The sequence below is a fragment of the Alosa pseudoharengus genome, unplaced genomic scaffold, assembly GCF_046254945.1.
Source record: "Alosa pseudoharengus isolate Yale_2024_CS ecotype anadromous, Long Island Sound unplaced genomic scaffold, YU_APseudo_1.1 YU_APseudo_1.1_scf_6, whole genome shotgun sequence".
Classification (NCBI taxonomy): Eukaryota; Metazoa; Chordata; class Actinopteri; order Clupeiformes; family Clupeidae; genus Alosa; species Alosa pseudoharengus.
This window is the reverse complement of record NW_027468848.1, coordinates 10,861,177-10,883,021: the sequence shown is the minus strand read 5'-3', so window position 1 is coordinate 10,883,021 and position 21,845 is coordinate 10,861,177. Positions and strand designations below refer to the sequence as shown.

The 21,845-nt window shown below is 43.9% G+C and overlaps 2 protein-coding genes across 2 annotated transcripts in view; both read right to left on the bottom strand.

Moving 5' to 3' along the window:
* Positions 1-718: 718 nt before the first annotated feature.
* On the bottom strand, positions 719-20,900 carry LOC143106362 (tripartite motif-containing protein 16-like). The gene is made up of 7 exons (XM_076270639.1): positions 20,863-20,900; positions 20,085-20,180; positions 7,448-7,543; positions 6,348-6,581; positions 5,714-5,873; positions 5,544-5,600; positions 719-1,819 (listed from the first exon to the last, which is right to left on the bottom strand). Exons 3-7 carry the CDS (start codon positions 7,535-7,537, stop codon positions 1,305-1,307), a joined length of 1,056 nt encoding a protein of 351 aa, XP_076126754.1. The 5' UTR covers positions 7,538-7,543; positions 20,085-20,180; positions 20,863-20,900; the 3' UTR covers positions 719-1,304.
* Positions 12,711-21,845, bottom strand: part of LOC143106358 (tripartite motif-containing protein 16-like) — a 30,576-nt gene continuing 21,441 nt past the window's right edge. The window contains exons 4-6 of the mRNA XM_076270636.1: positions 15,259-15,430; positions 13,718-13,774; positions 12,711-13,424 (exon numbers count right to left, since the gene is read on the bottom strand). Of these exons, the coding sequence (XP_076126751.1) occupies positions 12,907-13,424; positions 13,718-13,774; positions 15,259-15,430 (747 nt within the window). The 3' untranslated portion in view covers positions 12,711-12,906. The remainder of the gene's footprint in view (positions 13,425-13,717; positions 13,775-15,258; positions 15,431-21,845) is intronic.

Here is a 21,845-nt window from a genome sequence, read left to right as displayed (position 1 = left end):
GAGTTTAGAACGATTGCTTAAGTCGATGTGTTTTCATAGCGCTAGGTTTCGACGATTGGCCGGGGAGGGTTATGTCTTTTTTGAAAAGACTGCTGGAGGGTCGTTGAAAATTTTCTTGCAGGCAGGGGAGGGTCATGCAACTTTTGATTGAAGCACTCAAAATCCCTCCGGTGACCCCGTTTATAAATAACGAACGGTCCCTTAGTCAGATTTTTTTTTCTTTTTCGCATGCCCAAATTTCTGTCAATGATTCCCGGGACACTGAAAGACCGGGGCACACGAAACTTGGTGGGCATGTAACCCCACATGGATAGCATGGAACCATCGTTTTTCGTTTTGATCTGTAGCCCCCCCGCTGGACTGGACCCCCCGAAAGGAGGGTAGGGCAGACACAGTTTTCTGTGAATATCTCGAAAACCGTAGGGTTTAGGAGGACCATTTTTTTTTTGTATGTTGATCTCAAGGGGCCATGTCAACCCATTCCATAACCACTCATTTCATGCATAGCGCCACCTAGTTAAACACAAAAAAGTAAAAATTAGGTGTTGTAATCGAAGGTATCTGTGACCTAACATTCTATAGAGACGGCACATTACCAAGGCTGCATCCTCTGATGTTTTCTTTCTCATAGACTTTAGATTTAGACAGAGACTGCAAGATTGATTGTTTTCAAGAGGGCTTTATTGTTTCTCATCTTTTGAAATGTATTGTTATTATTTCCACATGTCCAATGATAAGCACATTCAGTAGTTACTTCTAAAAAAATGATCATGTGTGCTTTTTTCATTTATTTGTTTTGTTATTTATTATGCCAATTTAACAAGACTACGTAGCACGAGGCAATTGTTGTTAATTATTTTGTGAATACTTAGTTGAATACAGACTCAAAAAAAGATTTCCTTCTAGTCAGGATCAGAGGGGGTGAAACACTGGGCTCATCAACACATTTCCCTCCCAGTAGATTATGTGTGGTGTGCTGATGTGTGTTCCAGCAGAGGTCCAGAGGTGAGGGAGTGGTTTTGGTCTTTTGTTTTCCCCAAGAAAAGAGAATCTCAGACAGCTGAGAGGCAGCTGCCAGATCCTTACATGTGAGTGGTGGCTTATATGTGTGCTGATGAGATGGGATGTGTTTATGGGTGTGTGTGTGTGGATGTGATAACAGCATCTATCTATATGTATCTGGGGTCTTTACATTTCTGTCCTGCTGTATATGGTGTGAGTCACAACAGCTTCACTGATGATCTAGTACATACTATATAAAACCCAGGGTAGAGTGTGGGGGATTGGGCCTACATGGTCTGGGATCACAACAGCTTCACTGATGATCCAGTACGGCATCTAAACCCAGGGTAGAATGTGTGAGTGAATGTGGCCTGGACTCTGTGCAGGAGGGTCATTGTGTCAGAGATGCTGTAGAAGGCCAGAATTCCTGCCCTGTGGTCCACATACACTCCTATTCTGGAGCTGGCCACTAGAGGGAGGTTAGTATGTTTACTATTGTGATAGAAATAGGAGCAGGAGCTGGAGAGGAGCAGCATCCAGGACTGATCATTAAATCCAAACCCACACTCAGCACCCCCTCCTTTCCTGCTGATGCTTTTATATGAGACTGCTATATGAACCCCCCCACTCCACTCCACCTCCCAGTAGCAGCGTCCAGACACACCCTCTCTACACAGCACCTGTTCCCACCCATCAAATCTCTCTGGATGATCAGGATATGACTGGAGCTCAGCTCTGCACTCCACCCTCCTGTTCCCCTCAGACAGATGGAGGTTTCTGTATGCTGTGTTTGGATCCAGTGTGAAGTGACAGGAGTCTGATGGAGGAGAAGAGAGAAGAGGACACACTTAAGAGTTGTATTTGCGTATTACAGTGTGTGTGTGTGTGTGTGTGTTGTTTATATGATATGTGTATGGTGCGGATTTTATTTATTTTTGAAATTTCTAGTGTCTCTATTCAAAACTACGCATGGCTTTGTGTGTGTGTGTGTATGTGTGTTTGTGATTCTGTACATTTTTGTATTATTGGTTGTGTGTACATGTTAGCGTGTTTCACTACCTGTTTTGAAAAGGATTAAATGTGTATGTGTGTGTGTGTGTGTGTGTGTGTGTGTGTGTGTGTTTGTGCGTGTGTGTGTGTGTTTGCATGTGTGTGTGTGCGTGTTTGCATGCGTGTGTGTGTTTCTGATTTCACAAATACTTGAATGAATGATTGTGTGTACATGTTTGTCTCAGTGTTTGTAGACCAGACCAACTTACACTTTAAGAACTTCTCCCTGGTAACTGGCTTAGTAAAAACACCTAAAGGTTGTGAGTTTGATCCCAGGGGCTGCCACCATTGTGCCACTGAGCAGGGCACCTAACCCCAAGTTGCTTCAGTAGTTCCTGTAGTTAGTTCACTGTGAGTCACTCTGGATAAGAGTTTCAGCTAAATGATGATTCATTGTGTGTGTGTGTGTGTGTGTGTGTGTGTGTGTGTGTGATTCTGTACATTTTTGCATGAATGGCTGTGCGTAAGTGTACATGTGACTATTCAAAGGATTAAAAGAAAGTATGTGTGTTAATGTTTCAGGTTTGTGTGTGTGTGTGTGTGTGTATGTGTGTGTGTGTACTGTAGGTGTGTTCTTTATATGATGTGCGTGTACGGTGTGGATTTGATTCATTTAGAGATAGATAGCAATTACCAGTGTCTCTATTCAAAACTTCAAAAGTCTGTCTGTCTGTCTGTCTGTGTCAGGATCTGGCCTGGACTGTTGAGTTTGTGCCACCCTGTGGGGTATACTACGAAGCACGTTAGACATATCTAGGCTATGTAGCAGGGCTTTGAACCGATTTTTTTTCCCAATCGGTTCGTTCCGAACAGAAACGGAATTATAACGTTTCCGGTTATGAGTTCCACCAATAAATTGACGTTCCCGAACCGGTTAGAACAAAAAAATACTGTTCCCGGAACGGTTAATTTCGTTCCTGTCAGCTGTTTAATGCTATAGAAATATGTCACATCTTTCTCATCCAGCTTAAACCAAATGTAATAATATTACAACCATTATTACATAATAATAATTATATTATTAATAATAATAATAATTAAATAGGCCTACAATTATTTCAAATGTGTAGTTTATTGTTAAAAGAGAAAATTTCCACACAAACGTAACGACATTATTAAGACACATGGTTATGTCACTCGGGCAACAACAAATTGCAACTGTCGTCGGGGGAAAGGCCATCCAGTAGGCCTAATCAGGGGCGCCTGCAGGAATTAATGCTATGGTACACACACCCATCACACCCCCCCGCAAAAAAAAATCACTCGTGAACAATATTTGTCCGTTTTAGGTCCGTGCATTGGTCAGCAAAAAAGTAGCCTACATAGCATAACAACATCCACATGCAATAATACAACGACAATGTCTACAATGACCTATTCATTTGGACAACTTGATACAGCCCTATACAGGCTAAAGTTACCTTTAGTTTTGTTCTAGCGTAACGTGACGACGTCTGGCTTTAGCGCAGTCTAACGTTCTGACAAGCACACCAATTGCCTACCTTGCCCATCTGGAATAACTCCTAGCTTTGCTGCCTCCATCCTTTCTGTTTTCGTTGTTTAAACTTGTGATATCCATGATGAGTATTGAGTTTGTGAATTAGCTCAACATTGTGTGCTGATAACCATATATAGATAGCCGAGTAAAAGAAAACAACAAGTAGCCTATTGCGTGTCTGCGTGCGTATTCTCTCTCCTGCTCAAACAAAATGCGTGCACGTTAATTTTGATAACGTGTTCACTAACTTTACGTAATAGATGGTAAATAGCCCAATGGCATGCAGCTAAAGGGATACTGTGCATATTTGGGAAGGTATGGTAGGCCAATTTGGTGTGAATACACGCACACAAGGGAAATGTTCTGTTGTTGAGTAACGTTAGCTTGATGGTACGCACAGTGCGTACGGACGTACACCTGCAGGCGCGCCTGGGCCTAATGTTCGCTAGTCCATTATTAACGTGGAGTCGACAAATATAGCTATTGATATTGTGTTTGGAATGAGCGTTTTAATTAACGATGGATCGTAATTCACCTCTTACTTAAGATGTGGAGTGGAGTCTTCCATCGCTCTCTCTCCATTCAGTCAGCGAATGTCTGATGTGATGTCACACAGGAAGTGAACCTCAGCCGTCATGGTAACGTGCGCAGGAAAATAATTACTTTTTTTTTAGTTAATTAGGCAACGAAAACTTTGAGGAACGAAATAAAACCGGTATTAACCGGTTACCATTATTTTAAATAAGTGTTCCTGTTCCAGAACATAAAAAATAATAACGTTTCCGGTTTCGTTTCTTTTCCCTGTAAAATACAAAAAGTTCCCGGTTTTCGTTTTCGTTCCTTGAACCGGTTCAAAGCCCTGCTATGTAGACATATCGAGGCTTGACAAAGCCTTGACTCAGGGGTATACGTTAAGTGATACTACGATTGCAGTTATGTGATATATTTGTCAAACTAGGCTTTCAGCTCAGATCTGTGCGCGTTCTCGGTGTTGGGATGACGTTGGCCAATCGTGAAACGTGGAGACGCACAAGACCGCCTCTATTTAAAAACAATTACTTCCGCATTCATAAGCGATAGCTTAATCTACACTGCGGTATTTTTTTGTGTCTAACCTATAACATCAAATAAATCGATTGTCATCAGTTGTTGTATGGTATGCACGTCCATAGTGGGATATTTGCACGCACAACACTATTAAAGCGCATTCAAGATCCAAAATGTTAGTAGAGGCAGAGCTCCACCTGTAAGATATATGACAGAATCCTACACGTGAGATAACTTTGTTTTTAAGACAATTGATTGGTCAGTGTGCGGTGGATTACACGATTTGAGCTATAATTTAGCACATAACCTCCTCCCGACCAGGTTTGGTTGACAGCATAATATACCATGGTGATATAGCGACACTAAAACGGATCCACTTTCGTGTCACAGCATAGCCTGGCTTTGAGCGCAACATACCTCGCTAACCCACTAATCGAGATTTGTAGTACACCCTACAGGTGACCATTTTGTGTATTGTCCTGTGTTTGTTTTTGCCTGTTCCCCATGTGCTTTGTGTTACTTGCCTGTCACCTGTCTTTGCCTCCGCCCCATCTCCTTATTTGGTCTGTGTTTCCTGTCTTGTTAGTTTTCCCTCCATTTCTGCCTCCTCACCTGTTCCCTGTTATTGTCTCGTTGGTTTCGTCCAGTCTTCTGTCTTTCTGTTAATTGGTATGTGTATTTCTACCCTCCTGTTTCTCTGTTCCTTGTCGGATTGTCTCTCTGTTTACCCTGTAAGTTCTGTCAGTTAGTAAGTTTGTCAGTCAATAAAGTGTGTTTTTCAAAGTTCTGCCTGGAGGAGTCTTGCACTTGGGTCCTATCCGCCAATCCCTGACAGTCTGTGCGTGTGTGCCTGTGCACATGCCTGTGTTTGTGATTCTATAAATACTTGAATGAATGACTGTGTGTTTACATATTTGTCTCATGTTTGTAGACCAGACCAACTTACACTTTAAGAACTCCTCTATGATTACTGGCTCAGTAAAAACAGCCTTGACATCAAACACTGAGAAAGAAAAAATGCATTATAACCAAATTATACATAACATACATATACTGTATACATACACTTCATTATTTTATGCGACCTTTTCTCCTCTTCTAATGAATATAACTGACCTGCTGCAGAGATCTTCATGACTTCCTGCTTGAATAAATTCTCCAGCTGCCCCTTCAGTGTGGAGACAGATCCCTTCACAGCCTCAAAAGGCCAGCTTTGGCTGACAGAGGTGCTGAATGAGTCTTCAGACTGAGGTTGAGGGCTGACTGATTGAACATTCTTAAAATGAGAGAGAGAGAGAGAGATGACTGGATAGAAACAATGAAATCTGATCTATAGATATATGATCTCTGTGCAAAATTTATATTTTAATGGATTAGCATCGTATACACCATTGCTGTCTCATGTAAAATAAGTTGTCCTATATAATATAGTTGGTCGGATTTAGTAAGCAACGTAATTTGATGTAATACAAGAGGGTCCCTCCCTTGTGTTTCTAATAGGTGTTCTTGGTCTGAGAAATGTTGAAGACGTCTGATCTAATGCATATCCAAGGTTACATATTGCAGACTTTTGGCACTGAATGCAATATTGCAGAGCTTTGGCACTGATTGAATGCAAGAACATTCAACTGAAAACAGACAATTTAATTATGTTGTATATGTCAAATTAATTAGTATGTTCCAACGAGGATTGTATGATGTTGGAAATTAAATACTTTGTGCGCTAATATTCTATTTACACTACAGTTACCTTGAGGAAATGGATGTGATCGTCTGTGTGTAAAAGCTGCTCCAGCTCAGCATCTCTCCTCTTCAGCTCAGCAATCTCCTGCTCCAGTTTCTTCAGGAGTCCTTCAGCCCGACTCACCTCAGCCTTCTCCTGAGCTCTGATCAGCTCTGTCACCTCAGAGCGCCTTCTCTCAATGGAGCGAATCATCTCAGTGAAGATCCTCTCACTGTCCTCCACTGCTGTCTGTGCAGAGCTCTGTTAGGAGACACACAAAGAGGAGGGTCCATCTAAACAAAGTCCTTTTAGGCAAGTCCCTCCACTCGGTGGCCATATTGCAACGCTTTTTGGGCACTCATCGGGCATCCTATTCGGCAGAAATGCGAGTGGGAAAGGCTTCATGACACCAACCTTGCTCCAGCGGCGAGTTCACAACAAATGATTGGCACAATGTCTTCACAACACATCATATGATTGGCTCAATGTATTCAAATCACACCACATGATTGGCTCAATGTATTTACATGTCGACGTTTTGTCGAGAAATGGGTGGGATATGTGATGACAATGGCCATATTGGCGTTACAAACTAACCCCATGCATTTCTATGGAGGATTTTTTGAGTGCTGTGTCTCCTCATTAGAAAGTCTCTGATCTAAAGCAGCCCTCACTCAGCTCTTCCACACAGCCTGTTACCCACAGTGTGGACCAGAGGAACTGGAAAGTGACTCAGTGACTCCTCTTTGAGATTGAGAGCCCGGACTGAGTGTAACCTGCATTGTGTTGACCGAGCGGCTCAGCCTGCACTCGTACTGTCTTGAACCGCAACTTGCAGCACCTCAGAATGGGAGTCGAGCACGCTAACAAGTGTAAAACCCTAGCGCGTCTCTTAAGGTGTTGGGAGGGAGGTTTACACACTGCACAGCTACGTATCAACTGGCTACCGTTAGATGAGCTCTGACATGGCAGCCAGCTGCTGTCCTCTCCTCTGGTCAGTACAACATTCTTGTTTGTCCCCAAGTTACCATTAGCTCAATGTTGATAACTGTGCCACAGGGAATGCCTAAGGAGAGCACCTGTTTGGCTATGCAGTTGAAAGGGTCTGTAGTTTTCTCGGTACTCACCTTGAGAGTCTCCACAGCCTTCCTCAGCTCCAGCAGCTCCTTCTCTCTCTCCTGGAGTCTCTGATGGAGTTTCCTCTTGGTCTCCTCCATCTCCTTCTACAGTAAGTGACATAGTTACAATACCAGACTACACGTTACTACATAGTGCTTACACTGTACAGTCAATAGTAATTTAATCCTCACATGAAATTTTGATTCATAAATGTAGTCATTAAGAAGCCTGTTTCTTTGCATGATCTGAGCAAACAGTGTCTTTATTGGGACTTGGGAGAGATACCACTTATTTAGAAATGACCCCGTGTGTTAATCTTTAATTGGCACAAAGGAGCAGATGGGATCAGTAATAACTGGGAAGACAGCACATTATTCTGTGTAGCTCTGCTTCTGAAAGAAACATTTAATAAGTAATATAATTTCAGGCAATACATATGACTAGTTGTACGAATAAACATCTGTAGGAATAATAATATTTTTCATTGTATGTCTGATGTAAAATATTGTTATTAGCCTAATGATTAGAAAGGTTTTCCTCTCAAAAAGCACAATATGAACCCCTGGAGCTCCTTATAATAATAACCAGTTGTGGGCTGGAAAACTTGGATTGTGGTGAAAAGTAGTGCAGCATTCTTTACAATGCTCCAAAATATGCAACCTGGCACCTTGCCAACAAAAAAAAAAAGACATGAATCATAAAAAAAACATAAATCAACCAACTGCATGTTCCCACACTGAGGGCAGAAATAAGGCCAGTCAATTAGCCAAAATTGGTATCATATACCGATATGACTGGGGGACCCATGTACAATGGTATACTACTTCACACATTTACAATAATAGACACATTTGATTATAATATAGGATATAACATAAACATACTGTAATTATCAGTAGTGGGTCTCTCTGGCTCTTGTGAATTTGGCATTGCAGGAATGATTTATTATTATATGCTAAGTTAGGGATACATGCTCCATGGTGTGTGAACAGTCACACTCTCTCACAGTACGACAACAAACACGCCACGCAGGACTTTACCGCTTTTAGTTTTCTCCCGGTGCCGGTCACACTCCACATCTCCAGGACCAGCAAAACACTGAGAAGAAGCAGTACCTTGAATTCTGGTCTTCCTTAGTTGTTCCACAAGCTCAGCAACAACGTTATTTTTGTTTAAAACAGGTCTCGGAGTAAAAGTCTGTCTGCATTGTGGGCAGCTGTAAACTCCCTTCTGATCTTCCTGATCCCAGCAGCCCTTGATGCAGCCCGTGCAGTAATTGAGCCCACATAGAATAGTCACTGGATCCTTCAATAGATCCAAACAAATCGGACAGATAAAAAGGTCCTGGTTAATTGAAATCGCCTCTGCCATTCTTCCTGAGCACGACAAACACTTTAGAAACCTCTGAAACCACTCTTTACTTTCAGTTTCGTTTCTTCTGAATTCGGTGTGCTGCAGCTTGGGGAAGACTTCCTTGTTGCATTTAGGGGTGTGTCAGTGCAGAGCACATTCACATTCGTCGCCAGACTCGCCACGGTCAAAACACATTTGTTATTGACAAAGATTGCCAGGTAATTCTGCATGGCTGATATGACCAATTAATGTGGACAATTGACAGTATGGGCTCATTGCTCCAACCTAAGAGTAAAACAACCTTATTTACTGTTAATGCACGCACCAGTCTTCATGTATCATGAAATTGACTGAGAAACTTCAAAAAGTATTGAAATGTAAACGTAAATGCTATAACATTAAGCAACCAATTCAAAATGTCCTCATTCAAAATGTTATTTAATTGAATTTAAATCTAACTGGCTGGCCCTCTGTTGACACATGAGGCCCTGAGAGAGCAGATCCATCCTCTCTCCTCTTCCACCTGGCCCTGGCTGACTTCCTTCCTCCTCAGTGTGGTGGTGGTGCTATCATTCTGTGCTGGCTACTTGGCTAAGTGGTTCCCAAAGTGGGGTTCGTGAGACAGCAAGCAGGGGTCGTTAAATCATTTTCAGAAATGTATATATATATATATATATATATATAATATATATATATATATATTTAAACTATTAGAAATAGCATATTTTAGCCATAATTGTCACAGAAGATAAACTAATAGTAGTGGCACATTTCAAATAAAAGCCTTTCGATTTTCTTTGCCCCTCCTGACCTCCTGTGATTACGACAGATTAACAACATTAGCGTCCACTATTTGTATACTTCTATCACCTCAGAGGATAGTTGGGGTCACAAGTCACTGGCACTGTTATTTTGGGGGTCGCAGGCTGAAAAGTAGTTTGGGAACCCCTGGTCTAGATCACCACAGCAGGACTAGAAAGGACCCTCACCCCCCTGGCTATGGTGGTGGTGGTGGTTTTGGTCATCTGCTTCCTGCCCAGCAACGTGGCCTAACTGCTGATCTGGGTTAGGGTGTGGTCACACAGGATGAGTAAAGCCGTGCAGGTGGTGAGTGCGGTCTTCCTCAGCATGCTGGACCCTCATCTTCCTCAACAGCACACTGACCCTCACCTTCCTCAACAGCAGACTGACCCTCAACTACCTCAACAGCAGTAGTAGTCTCTTTAGACACTGAAATGCTGTCACATTAGAGCTTCCATCAGGCATGTATCTGATAATAAGGGAAGTCAGGTGCTGTGAGTGTGATGAAGGGAACAGAAGAGGGTGTCGGGGGAACAAGAGAAGAGAGCGGAAGGTCAGAGGGGACTCAACACTGGACTCAACACAAGAGGCTGGTGTGAGGTGTGGAGATGTGTTTCAGCATGGGCTCCAGATGTGTGTGTGTTTCAGCTGGCTGTCTACTGGAGGCGCGCTGTTCACAAATCCTTCCAACCAGCCTGCAACGGCTGTGCAGGGAGGACACAAACTGCTGGGAGGGAGGCTTTGGATGGGGCCGTCCAGGAACTCTGCACAAACTCCTGGAAGACAGAAAACACTGGGACCACCACAGATGGTGTCGAGGGGTGAGCCTTCGCATAAGCTTCAAACTCCATTGGCTTGTGTGGGTCACTGGCCAGCTGGGGAGTAGCTTGGGGCAGCTGTAGACCAGAGGATGGCAGCGTAGAGAGAGGAGAGTGTCACTCGAGCTCCAGCACGTCAGCCTCAGAGACTTCCTCCAGTACCTCACTGAGCGCCTGCTCCAGAGGGACTTCAGCATCAAAGTGCGCAGCCACCTCCCGTCTGTCTAGAAGGGAGAGAGCTGCACTCATCCCGCAGCCTGGCTGGGGAGCCAGCGTGTCTCCAGCGTGTTTCGCTCCAGGGCAGATGGAGCTCTGGACATGCAGGTCCAAAATCCAACCAGGGCAAGCTGTACATTTCTTCAGCGGTACCACGCTGCGTTATATAGGGTAGTCCCCTCCAGAGGGGGCGGGGTATGCAAATTCTTCATGAAGACTGCAGCGCAGCAAGGGATTGGCACTAGCGAATGGGAACTAGTGGAACTAAGGGATTGGCACTAGCGGATGGGTACTAGCAGAACTAAGGGATTGGCACTAGCGGATGGGTACTAGCGGAACTAAGGGATTGGCACTAGCGGATGGGTACTAGCGGATCTAAGGGATTGGCACTAGCGGAGCTGTTAGAGGGCGGAGCTAAATTGTATGTGTGTGTGTGTTGGTCATGTGTAATCTGCCAAATGAGATCAGATATCAATCTGGTTGTACTTAATTTAAGAAGGAACATGTTAACTAGTGTTTGTGTGTGTGTGTCTGTGTGTGTGTTTCATGTTTCATGTGTGTTTCATGTGGAGTGTCATTTAATTGAACCATTAGCCTGTTTTTTTTCTGCCAGGCTTGATCACCTGACCATGATGCCCACCCAGGCTAAACCATATCCAACTGCATGCAAAGCAAGCAAACGTTAGCGACAAAATGAGTTTAACACTGTATTCAATTGGAAAGTACACAACTGTAGACAACGTGCTGCAGTGCAGCGTGATGCAACCGTCTCTATGTTATTTCTGTTGCTCGTGCTGCTCTGCTGCTTTGAATGAGAAATATGATGCAGTAGAAGAGCTTATTTAACGGATTCAGGGTGGACAGAGAGCATTCAATGCTACACGACAGTCGTTCAATGTTCAATGTTCAATCCTACACAACAGTCGCTCAATGTTCAATGTTCAATGCTTCAACAGTCGCACCCTCAGACACATTTAGGATGCCCTGTACACCTTCTTTTACCCACTGGAGATATGCCTTCCTGGATGTCTACTGGGAATGGGCCATTAAGCAATGCAGTTTAGGTTAAAATATCAAGAACACATAAAAGTCCTAGCCTAATAGATATGAATGTCATTTAGAAAATATATATTTAAAAACACACATATAAACATATTTGCTAGAATGTTACTTTCCCAAAATAGTTATGAATGTTAATTTGAAACCTGCCGGACAAGACAAATGACACGATACATCATCACCAACATATATCTGCATAATTATTTATTTTCATTATCACCTACACGTCTACCCCTGCCACCAACATCACATACGTTTAGACACACACATCAGCTTCACTGCACACATGCAGCACTCAGGGTGAGTCTTTGCTCTCCCACAGAACACAGATGATTTCAGCATTCTGATCTGGGTTGAGATTGTTCTAGTGTTCTGTTGGACAACATTCTATGGAGGTGGTAGGGTACATTACCATAGACTGTATAAACTACAGTATAGACTTGTACATTAAGGCTATATTCCCTGATGTTTCTTTCTCATAGACTTACACTACAAAATGTATTGTTTTCACAATCATCATATGATCTTTCTTGTTGTGATTTCCACATGTCCTATGATAAGCAAATTCTGTACTTCAACAACTTGTAATTAACATGTGAATTTAACACAAAACACATCATAAAACCCAATACATATCACAAGACTACGTATATGTAGAGGCAATTGTTGTTAATTTTTTTTTTCCATCAGACACGTGTCCAACTACAGAGGATCTAAAGACCTGAACACCTGGGGGAGGGGAAGGAGGGTTATGGGGAGCAGGAGGGAGAGGAGATGGATTGTGGGAGAGGATCAGAGGGGGTGAAACACTGGGCTCATCAACACATTTCCCACCCAGTAGTTTATGTGTGGTGTGCTGATGTGTGTTCCAGCAGAGGTCCAGAGGTGCAGACGCTGTGATATCTGCTGGTGTCCAGAGATGAGACAGTGATTTGGTGTTTTGTTTTCCCCAAGAAAAGAGAATCTAAGGTAGCTGAGAGGCAGCTGCCAGATCCTTACATGTGAGTGGTGGCTTATATGTGTGCTGATGAAATGTAATGTGTTTCTGGGTGTTTGTGTGAATGTAGTAACAGCATCTATCTGTATGTGTCTGGGGTCTTTACATTTCTGTCCTGCTGTACAGTATATAGTGTGAGTCACAACAGCTTCACTGATGATCTAGTACATACTATATAAAACCCAGGCTAGAGTGTGTGGGATTGGGCCTACATGGTCTGGGATCACAACAGCTTCACTGATGATCCAGTAAAGTAACATGTAAACCCAGGGTAGAGTGTGTGAGTGAATGTGGTCTGGACTCTGTGCAGGAGGGTCATTGTGTCAGAGATGCTATAGAAGGCCAGAGTTCCTGCTCTGTGATCCATATACACTCCTATTCTAGAGCTGGCCAATAGAGGGAGTTTAGTCTGTTTATGATTGTGGTAGAAAGAGGAGCTGGAGCTGATGAGGAGCAGACTCCAGGACTGATCATTATGTCCAAACCCACACTTAGCACCTCCTCCTTCCCTGCTGATGCTTTTATATGAGACTGCTATATCAACCTCCCCACTCCTCTCCACCTCCCAGTAGCAGCGTCCAGACACACCCTCTCTACACAGCACCTGTTCCCACCCATCAAATCTCTCTGGATGATCAGGATATGACTGGAGCTCAGCTCTGCACTCCACCCTCCTGTTCCCCTCAAACAGATGGAGGTTTTTGTGTGCTGTGTTTGGATCCAGTGTGAAGTGACAGGAGTCTGATGGAGGAGAAGAGAGAAGAGGACACACTCAGAGGACTAGTGTATTGCAGTGTTTGTGCGTGTGTGTGTGTGTGTGTGTGTGTGTGTGTGTGTGTGTGTGTGATTCTGTACTTTTTTGTATGAATGTGAGAGTGTCTGCTTTCAAACAGATTAAAAGTGTGTATTGTGTTATGTTTGTGAGTTTATGTGTGTGTGTGGGGGGGGGGTGTCTTTGTGTGATTGTACAAAAACTTGAATGAATACTTGAGTGTGTGTACATGTCTCAGTGTTTGTAAACCAGACCAACTTACACTTTAAGAACTCCTGTCTGGTTACTGGCTCAGTAAAAACAGCCTGGACATCAGACACTGAGAAAGAAAGAAAAAAAAAACATTATAACCAAACTTGAACCAAAGTGAAGGTGGAGATGCACTCATTCAAGCAGCACTGATCTTCGTCAGGATGGGAAGAGCAGGTTCAGAACACCTTCAGATGTGGGGGCTGCTGGTCTGGTTTGGGATCTGGGCTTCCAAATGGAACAGCTAAAGGTTGTGAGTTTGATCCCAGGGGCTGCAACCTTTGTGCCTCTGAGCAGGGCACCTAACCCCAAGTAGCTTCAGTAGTTCCTGTAGTTAGTTCACTGTGAGTCTCTCTGGATGAGAGTGTCAGCTAAATGATGATTCATTTTAATGTAATGGAACCATTTGAATCAATTCCTTAACCCAACAAACTGCAGAGCAAATGGGTCAATTCAGTTTGTATATTATTCACTGAATGACCAAAAAGATCTGGATAAAAATAACACAAAACCATTTATAAGTCACTTTGTCTAATTAATTAATCATCACACTGTTAGTCATGACCAATATGACAGCATGGATATCACTATGCACAGGTATAGCAGCAGGCTTCAATCAATTATTTTTGTAGTTTCTCAGAGTGCTGGACTAAACAACGCATACCTGTAACAACTTATAACTTATAACAGAAAAGGAGAAAATTGTGCACTTTGCATACACTTCATTATTTGGTGTGGCCTTTCTAATGAATATCTATATAATAAGTAATGCAGCTGTTTGAGGCCTACAATCTCCGATTGACAAGTAAAGATGGATATGCCCTTAGTCAAGAGTCCCTCATCTTCATTAGGAGGGTAAAGGCATGTGTAGGGGACCTTCAGTTCTAACCCACCTCAATCAGTTCAATAAAAGTCTTACCCTCATGCCTCTTACCGCATGTTTACCCATTATATTAAATGAAGGGCCTTTATTTCTTAGAGACCAGCAACACACCCATACCTCTAAGTTTTGGCAGCTGAGAAAATATTTGAAAGATGAGAAGATTCAGTGAAACTATCATTCCTTTACTAGACCCCAGATGTAAAGGCTTAGAGGCTGTTAGAATCAGTCATTAAAGACTTACTGTCTGGTGACAGAATCTCTTTACTGACTGTTCTTCTGACTGGGAGTTCAGGATCAGTATCTGGGAACCAACACAGAGACACTCATTCACCCAGGATCAACAGAACAAACCAAAACACATCTTGCTTTGCATATTATCTTCATGTGTCCATCTTTTAAAAAAAAATTTCCTTTTAGCATTTGTGACAGGCCTGATAGCTCTGAAAGGAAGTTATTTTAGCTGTAGAATGGAATGTATAAGTAAGTAAGTATAAGTACTGTACTGTATACTCTTTTGATCCCATGAGGGAAATGTAACAGTATGAATGTAACAATGACAGACTCAGTCAAGAGAGAAAACACAGTCAACATGAATCCACAACAATTCGGACATAACAGTGTCTTGTAAAAGTAGTGCATGGTTGTGTGTCAATTCTAGATGATTGTCCAACCTGCTGCAGATATCTTGGCCACTTCCTGCTTGAAGATGCCTTCCAGTTTCTCCTCCAGCTGCACCTTCACTGCAGAGACAGATTCCTTCACAGCCTCAAAAGAGACACTTTGGCTGAAGCTCATGCTGGTTGAAACTGTACTGCAAGGAGCAGCAGTGACTGACACAACATTCTGCAGAGAGAACCACAAAGTGGGAGTCAGGGCTGCTTCCCCAAAGGCTGCAGACATAATGGGTTAAATCAGTTAAATCTGATTTGGGTTAAATCAGTTACATCTGATTTGGGTTAAATCAGTCTGTTTAGTGTGTTGGTAATTGTGCATTCATGTGTTTAAGTATGTGTGTATGTTACATACCATACCTATTGCATGTAAAGCAATACAATTCTTATCAAACATTATGCACACATTACGCAGCACACATACAGTTTTTGTTACACACCAATGTCTTTGCACAGAAAGATATATTAACTGAATTCTCTCTGTCATAGAAATTGTTATGTTATCATGACCAATTACCGCCTCTAGAGTCTCAGAATTTGTGGTGAATGATTCCTGGGACACCAAAACACAGAGGCACTGAGATTTGGAGGGCATATAACACCCTATACTTTCACGGAAAATAAGCATTTGGTCCCCAGGGGCCACTCCCTCCCTGTGCTGGCCCCCCAAAAGCCGAAAAATGCAGTTTTTCGTTTAATAACTACCCACCCCGTTGCACCCGAGATAACTAAATGTTTGTGGTATGCTAGTCTCAAGGGCCCACATCAACCTAGCCCTTAAAAGAGAACTTGGCAACTATTTCAACGTAATAAACCCGTTTAGACATCATTTGGATGGTTAAATGACCTGTTCGGTGAAAATGGTGACTTTCCCCGCTGCCCCCAGGCGGAAAACCATCTTGCAACATTGAGACTACCGTCCCGGAAAGAGAAGTGAGAAACAAGAAACTTGTTTTAAATCGTGTTTCTTACCTTGTAACATCCACATTGTTCTGCCGAAGTTATGCTAACCGTTTCGCTAGCTTGTAAACAAATCCATGTGCTTTATCATTACCTTTTTCCACAGTTTGAAATAGCATAATGCACAATTTCTCCAGCAGAGGGGGAAATATAGCTAATCCTGCCAAGTTTCCCTTTAACCACTCATTTGTGATGTTGCACTCCCCCAGTAAAAATTAAAATGCAAAAACATGGCTCTTTAATCACCACCATCTTCAGCTGAGATGTCCTGAACTGCTCCAAATGTGATGTGTATGATCTCCCTGACAACCTTTGGGGGGGGCAAGTTGGCCCGTAGGAGATGTTTACAAATTAAAACCCCACCTTCCACACACACACACACACACGTACACACACACAAAGACTGCAGGATTGAGCATTATATTTTATTACATTACATTACATTACATTACATTACATTTGGCTGACGCATTTTTAACCAAAGCGACTAACAACATGGTAAACAGTTTAAGTTTTAGAGCGATTCTCAACAATATTAGGACAATTTAAAAAAAACATAAGAATAAGTACAGTAAGAATAAGTGCATCAGTGAGTGCTGTTTTTAACAGTTACGTGTCCGTTTAAGACGGCTGTTGAGTGCTAAGATCAGCAAGACTTGTTGTAGTGTTGCTATGAGAGGAGATGTTCTCTAAAGAGCTGGGTCTTCAGGAGTTTTTTGAAAATGGAGAGGGATGTCCCTGCCCTTGTAGGAACTGGCAGTGTGTTCCACCAACGAGGAACAACAGATGAGAAAAGTTTGGATTGGCCTGAGCGTACCGGAGGTAGAGCTAGACGTCGTTCGTCTGAGGAGCGCAGTGGTCTGGAGGTAGCGTATGTCTGTATGAAGGCATTCAAGTAGGTGGGAGCAGAACCGGAGACTACTTTGTAGGCAAGCGTTAGAGCCTTGAATTTGATGCGGGCCGCCATAGGTAGCCAATGTAGCTGGATGAGTAGCGGGGTAACATGTGCCCTCTTGGGTTGGTTGTAGACCAGGCGCGCCGCCGCGTTCTGGATCATCTGAAGTGGTTTCACTGCGCAGGCTGGGAGACCTGTCAGGAGGGCGTTGCAGTAGTCAAGTCGTGAGATGACTATTGCCTGAACCAGAAGTTGGGTGGCATCTTGAGTTAAGTAAGTCCTGATTTTCCGTATATTGTAGAGTGCGAAACGGCATGACCGGGCGACTGAGGCAACATGATCTGAGAAGTTTAGTTGGTTGTCGAGAACAACTCCTAGATTTCTTGCAGTCCTGGTAGGTGAAACAGACAGAGAGTCAAATTTGATGTTGATGTCGTGGTGTATGGTAGGTTTAGCTGGGAGGACCAGCAGTTCAGTCTTTGAGAGGTTCAGCTGGAGGTGGTGTGCCTTCATCCATGTAGCTATGTCTGAGAGGCAATCCGAGATCCGTGCTGAAACCAAGGGGTCATCAGGTGGAAAGGACAGATAGAGCTGTGTGTCGTCTGCATAGCAGTGGTATGAGAAGCCATGCGAACGGATAATCTGTCCCAAGGAGGTGGTGTAGATAGCAAAGAGAAGGGGCCCCAGTACTGAGCCCTGGGGGACCCCTGTGGTGAGATGGTGAGGTGCAGATAGCTGACCAAGCCATGATACGTTAAACGAGCGTCCTGTGAGGTAGGATTCAAACCAGGAGAGAGCAGAACCGGAGATTCCCATGTTAGCGAGTATAGAGAGAAGGATGCGGTGATTAACCGTGTCAAAGGCAGCCGATAAGTCAAGCAGAATGAGTACTGATGACCTAGCGGTCGCCCTGGCTTCTTTTAAGGCTTCTGTTACAGACAGCAGAGCCGTTTCGGTAGAGTGGCCGCTTTTGAACCCAGACTGATTTGGATCCAGAAGGTTGTTCTGTGAAAGGAAGTCAGAGACCTGTTTGGAGACTGCTCGTTCAATGCCTTTGGATAAGAAAGGCAGGAGTGAGACAGGGCGGTAGTTCTCGACTTGAGCAGGGTTGAGAGAAGCTTTCTTAAGTAACGGTGTTACCCGGTTGTTATACCCGGTGTTATGTTACGAGTCCGCTCCTGTGCCCGCAGCCGAGTCCGCTCCTGTGCCCGCAGCCCAGTCGCCCGACGCCACGCCTGCAGCCGCGTCTCCCGACGCCACGCCTGCAGCCGCGTCTCCCGACGCCACGTCGGCAACCCAGTCTCTGCCTGTCTGTCCAGCCCCACTTCTGCCTGAGCCGGATCCGCCTCCCTCTGACTTTCTGGTCCCGCCTCTGCCCGAGCCGGATCCGCCTCCCTCTGACTCTCCGGCCCCGCCTCTGCCCGAGCCCTTCTCTGTTCCTGTCTCTCCCGAGTGGTCTGTCCCTGTCCCCGTCTTTGTGCCAGTCACTGTGCCTGTCTTTGTGCCAGTCACCATCCCAGTCACCGTGCCAGTCACCGTTCCCGTCTCTGTTCCCGTCTCTGTTCCCGTCACTGTGTCCGTCTCTGTCTCTGTCTGTGTCTCTGTCCCAGTCACCATCCTAGTCACCATTCCAGTCACCGTCCCTGTTACTGTCCCAGTCACCATCCCAGTCACTGTTCCTGTCACTGTCTTTGTTCCTGTCCCTTCCCCTGCCCCTGTGTCTGAGTCTGTCGTCCCGTCTGAGTCTGACGCCCCGTCTGAGTCTGTCGCCCCGTCTGAGTCTGTCGCCCCGTCTGAGTCTGTCGCCCCGTCTGAGTCTGCCCCCGTCTGAGTCTGCCCCGTGTTTACGGTCTTTCGGACCAGTCCCTCCGTCCAGGCCCCCTCCGCCCACCCTGGTTGGACTTTTTTGGGGACGCCAGGAGGCGTCCGTTGAGGGGGGGGTACTGTCAGGATCTGGCCTGGACTGATACGTTTGTGCCACTCTGGTGGCCATTTTGTGTATTGTCCTGTGTTTGTTTTTGCCTGTTCCCCATGTGCTTTGTGTTACCTGCCTGTCACCTGTCTTTGTCTCCGCCCCATCTCCTTATTTGGTCTGCTTCCTGTCTTGTTTGTTTTCCCTCCATTTCTGCCTCCTCACCTGTTCCCTGTTATTGTCTCGTTGGTTCCGTCCAGTCCTCTGTCTTTCTGTTAATTGGTATGTGTATTTGTACCCTCCTGTTTCTTTGTTCCCTGTCGGATCGTCTCTCTGTTTGTCTTGTCGAAGCCCCGTATGTATGTAAGTAGTTTGTAAAGTTTGTAGTTGATGATAAAGTGTTTTTTGTCTGAAACTCGGCCTGGAAGAGTCTTGCGCTTGGGTCCTATCCGCCAACCCTGACAGATCCATTGAATGAGACAAAAGTAAGTGTTCAAAATAAAACTTTAGGCTACGGTATTCTCCTGAGAACGTGACTGCGTGTTTTTATGTGCGTGTCCACATTAAATCCATTCCAGAGTGGCTACATGATACAGTGCACATTTTGCAGTGAAAATGTTCCACCTTTTAAAAGCAGGTGTAGCCAAATCCGAATCACAGTTAAATCCATCAAGTAGATAACAGAATCAGTAGGGTACCAGTTTTGTTTCATTGTACCAGGCCTACTGTATGTCAGAAGCAGGCTCGGATGAAGCTGGGAAGGATTTCCACACACACGGTTTCCACACCGTGGTAATCAACCGTGATAATCATGATATTTGAAATGAAAACGGTAATTGTTATCATCAACATTTTTATCGCGGTTTACCATTATACCGGTAATCGTTACATCCCTAATCCTGACTATCATAATCAATGGTATAAAAAAGGGAGTTTGTTGTGACAAAATAACTTTATACCTTTGATCTGGTAATAGCACATCAACACAGCTGCCATAACAATTAGAAAGCTGAAACCTTAATCAATCAGCAGTTGTCTTTTCTGTGGTCAATAGGCTACCTTGAGAGTCTCCACAGACTTCCTCAGCTCCTGCAGCTCCTTCTCTCTCTCCTGGATTCTCTGCTGGAATCTCCTCTGGGTCTGCCCCAACTGCTTCTGTTGATAATAAGACATATTGTTCTTAAGGTGAGTTAATTTATATTGCATATCTAATACACATGACTGATTTAATATGCTTTGAATTAACAAAAGCAAATAATAGTAAATAAAAAACATAAATGGGCAATATAAAAAACATTGTTTCAAAAATAAAGTGCATAAAATGGAATGAAAAATCACAATATCATTACAAGACAAACATTCTGTATATAGGCCTAGTGCTTCTGATCAACAAGAAGTGCAGGTACTGTAACAGAAAGCATCTGAGAACAGTGCTATGCTTCTATTAATTTGTTTTCAGTAGGAACCCTGACATTATGTATTAAACACAAGTCAAGCTGGCGTCGCACATTTTTTGTTTTAGGTACGTCACGATCTGCCCCAGTTGTTGGCCCAGAACCAGGTTTATTTGTGTGGAAAAGCAAAGAACCGGTTCGATATTTGGCACTGACTCCGAACCAGCACCAGAACTGCTTTGGTGGAAAAGACATATCAGAGACTGAATACATTGGACCTGAAAAAACATTGTACAGTATCTTATTCAGCTGAGGCTGCCATGACTTTAAGAAGTATAGTCTTATAGTCACTACAGTAGTGTTCTTTTGATTATTCAAACACATTAAACGTGTATCAGACCTCTCAAATATAATGAAGACACAAGTGTAGCTCCAGTACTCACCTGTTTGTTTTTCCATTCTGCAGCAACTGTTACTGTGTCATGGCCTTTATGTTCGTCCATCGTGCACAGATACAACTCTGATCAGTACAACAAAATATTTCAAACAACTTCTTATGTTCAGAACAGATCCTCTCCGGCAACTGGCCTGTAGCATCAATCACTGAGTGTTTTTTTCCTGGATTTAAATCGTTATGAACTTTGAAGTGAGTTTCACAGTAAGACAACAGACAATCCAGCCTGGATTCCAGTCTTCCTAAAGTCCTCCACCATCTCAGCAATCAGTGTTTTTACTGACAGCAGGTCTTGGCCTATATGTCTGTCTGCACTGGGGGCAGCTGTAGATGCCTTTACCATCCTCCTGATCCCAGCAGCCTTTAATGCAGCCCAAACAATACGTGTGTCCACATGGAATGGAGACTGGATCCTTTAGCAGATCTAGACAAACGGAACAAGTGAAAGACTGCTGTCTTTTGGCTGAAGTATGCGCCATGTCCTGTCCTGACCACACACAGCAGGAGAGGACACAGCAGTGTGAAAGGTCACTTTTGGTTTCCTGAATTATCATCAGGAGGAGTGGCTGCCACATGGATAAGGAGGAGTGACGGCAACTTTCTCTGAGAATGTGCGGCACATATGTCTCTCTATCCCAGTGTGTATGTGTGTGGTTGTATGAGAGACAGACAGATAAACAGACAATCACTAGCGGACGCAAGTCATAGACTTTTCTCTGGGTGAGACACCAATCCATCCAGTCACACTGTGAAAATGAGTGTGTGTGTGTGTGTGTGTGTGTGTGTGTGTGTGTGTGTGTGTGTGTGTGTGTGTGTGTGTGTGTGTGTGTGTGTGTGTGTGTGTGTGTGTGTGTGTGTGTGTGTGTGTGTGTGTGTGTGTGTGTGTGTGTGTGTGTGTGTGTGTGTGTGTGTGTGTGTGTGTGTGTGTGTGTGTGTGTGTGTGTGTGTGTGTGTGTGTGTGTGTGTGTGTGT

What these genes read in the sequence shown, in the direction of transcription:
- LOC143106362 (XM_076270639.1), bottom strand. Translation starts at nt 7,537, where the DNA reads ATGGAGGAGACCAAGAGGAAACTCCATCAGAGACTCCAGGAGAGAGAG. An exon ending in CATGAAGATCTCTGCAGCAG is followed by an intron (nt 5,601 to 5,713) that starts GTCAGTTATATT and finishes TTTCTTTCTCAG; the next exon opens with TGTTTGATGTCAAGGCTGTT. An exon ending in CATAGAGGAGTTCTTAAAGT is followed by an intron (nt 1,820 to 5,543) that starts GTAAGTTGGTCT and finishes CTCCTCCATCAG; the next exon opens with ACTCCTGTCACTTCACACTG.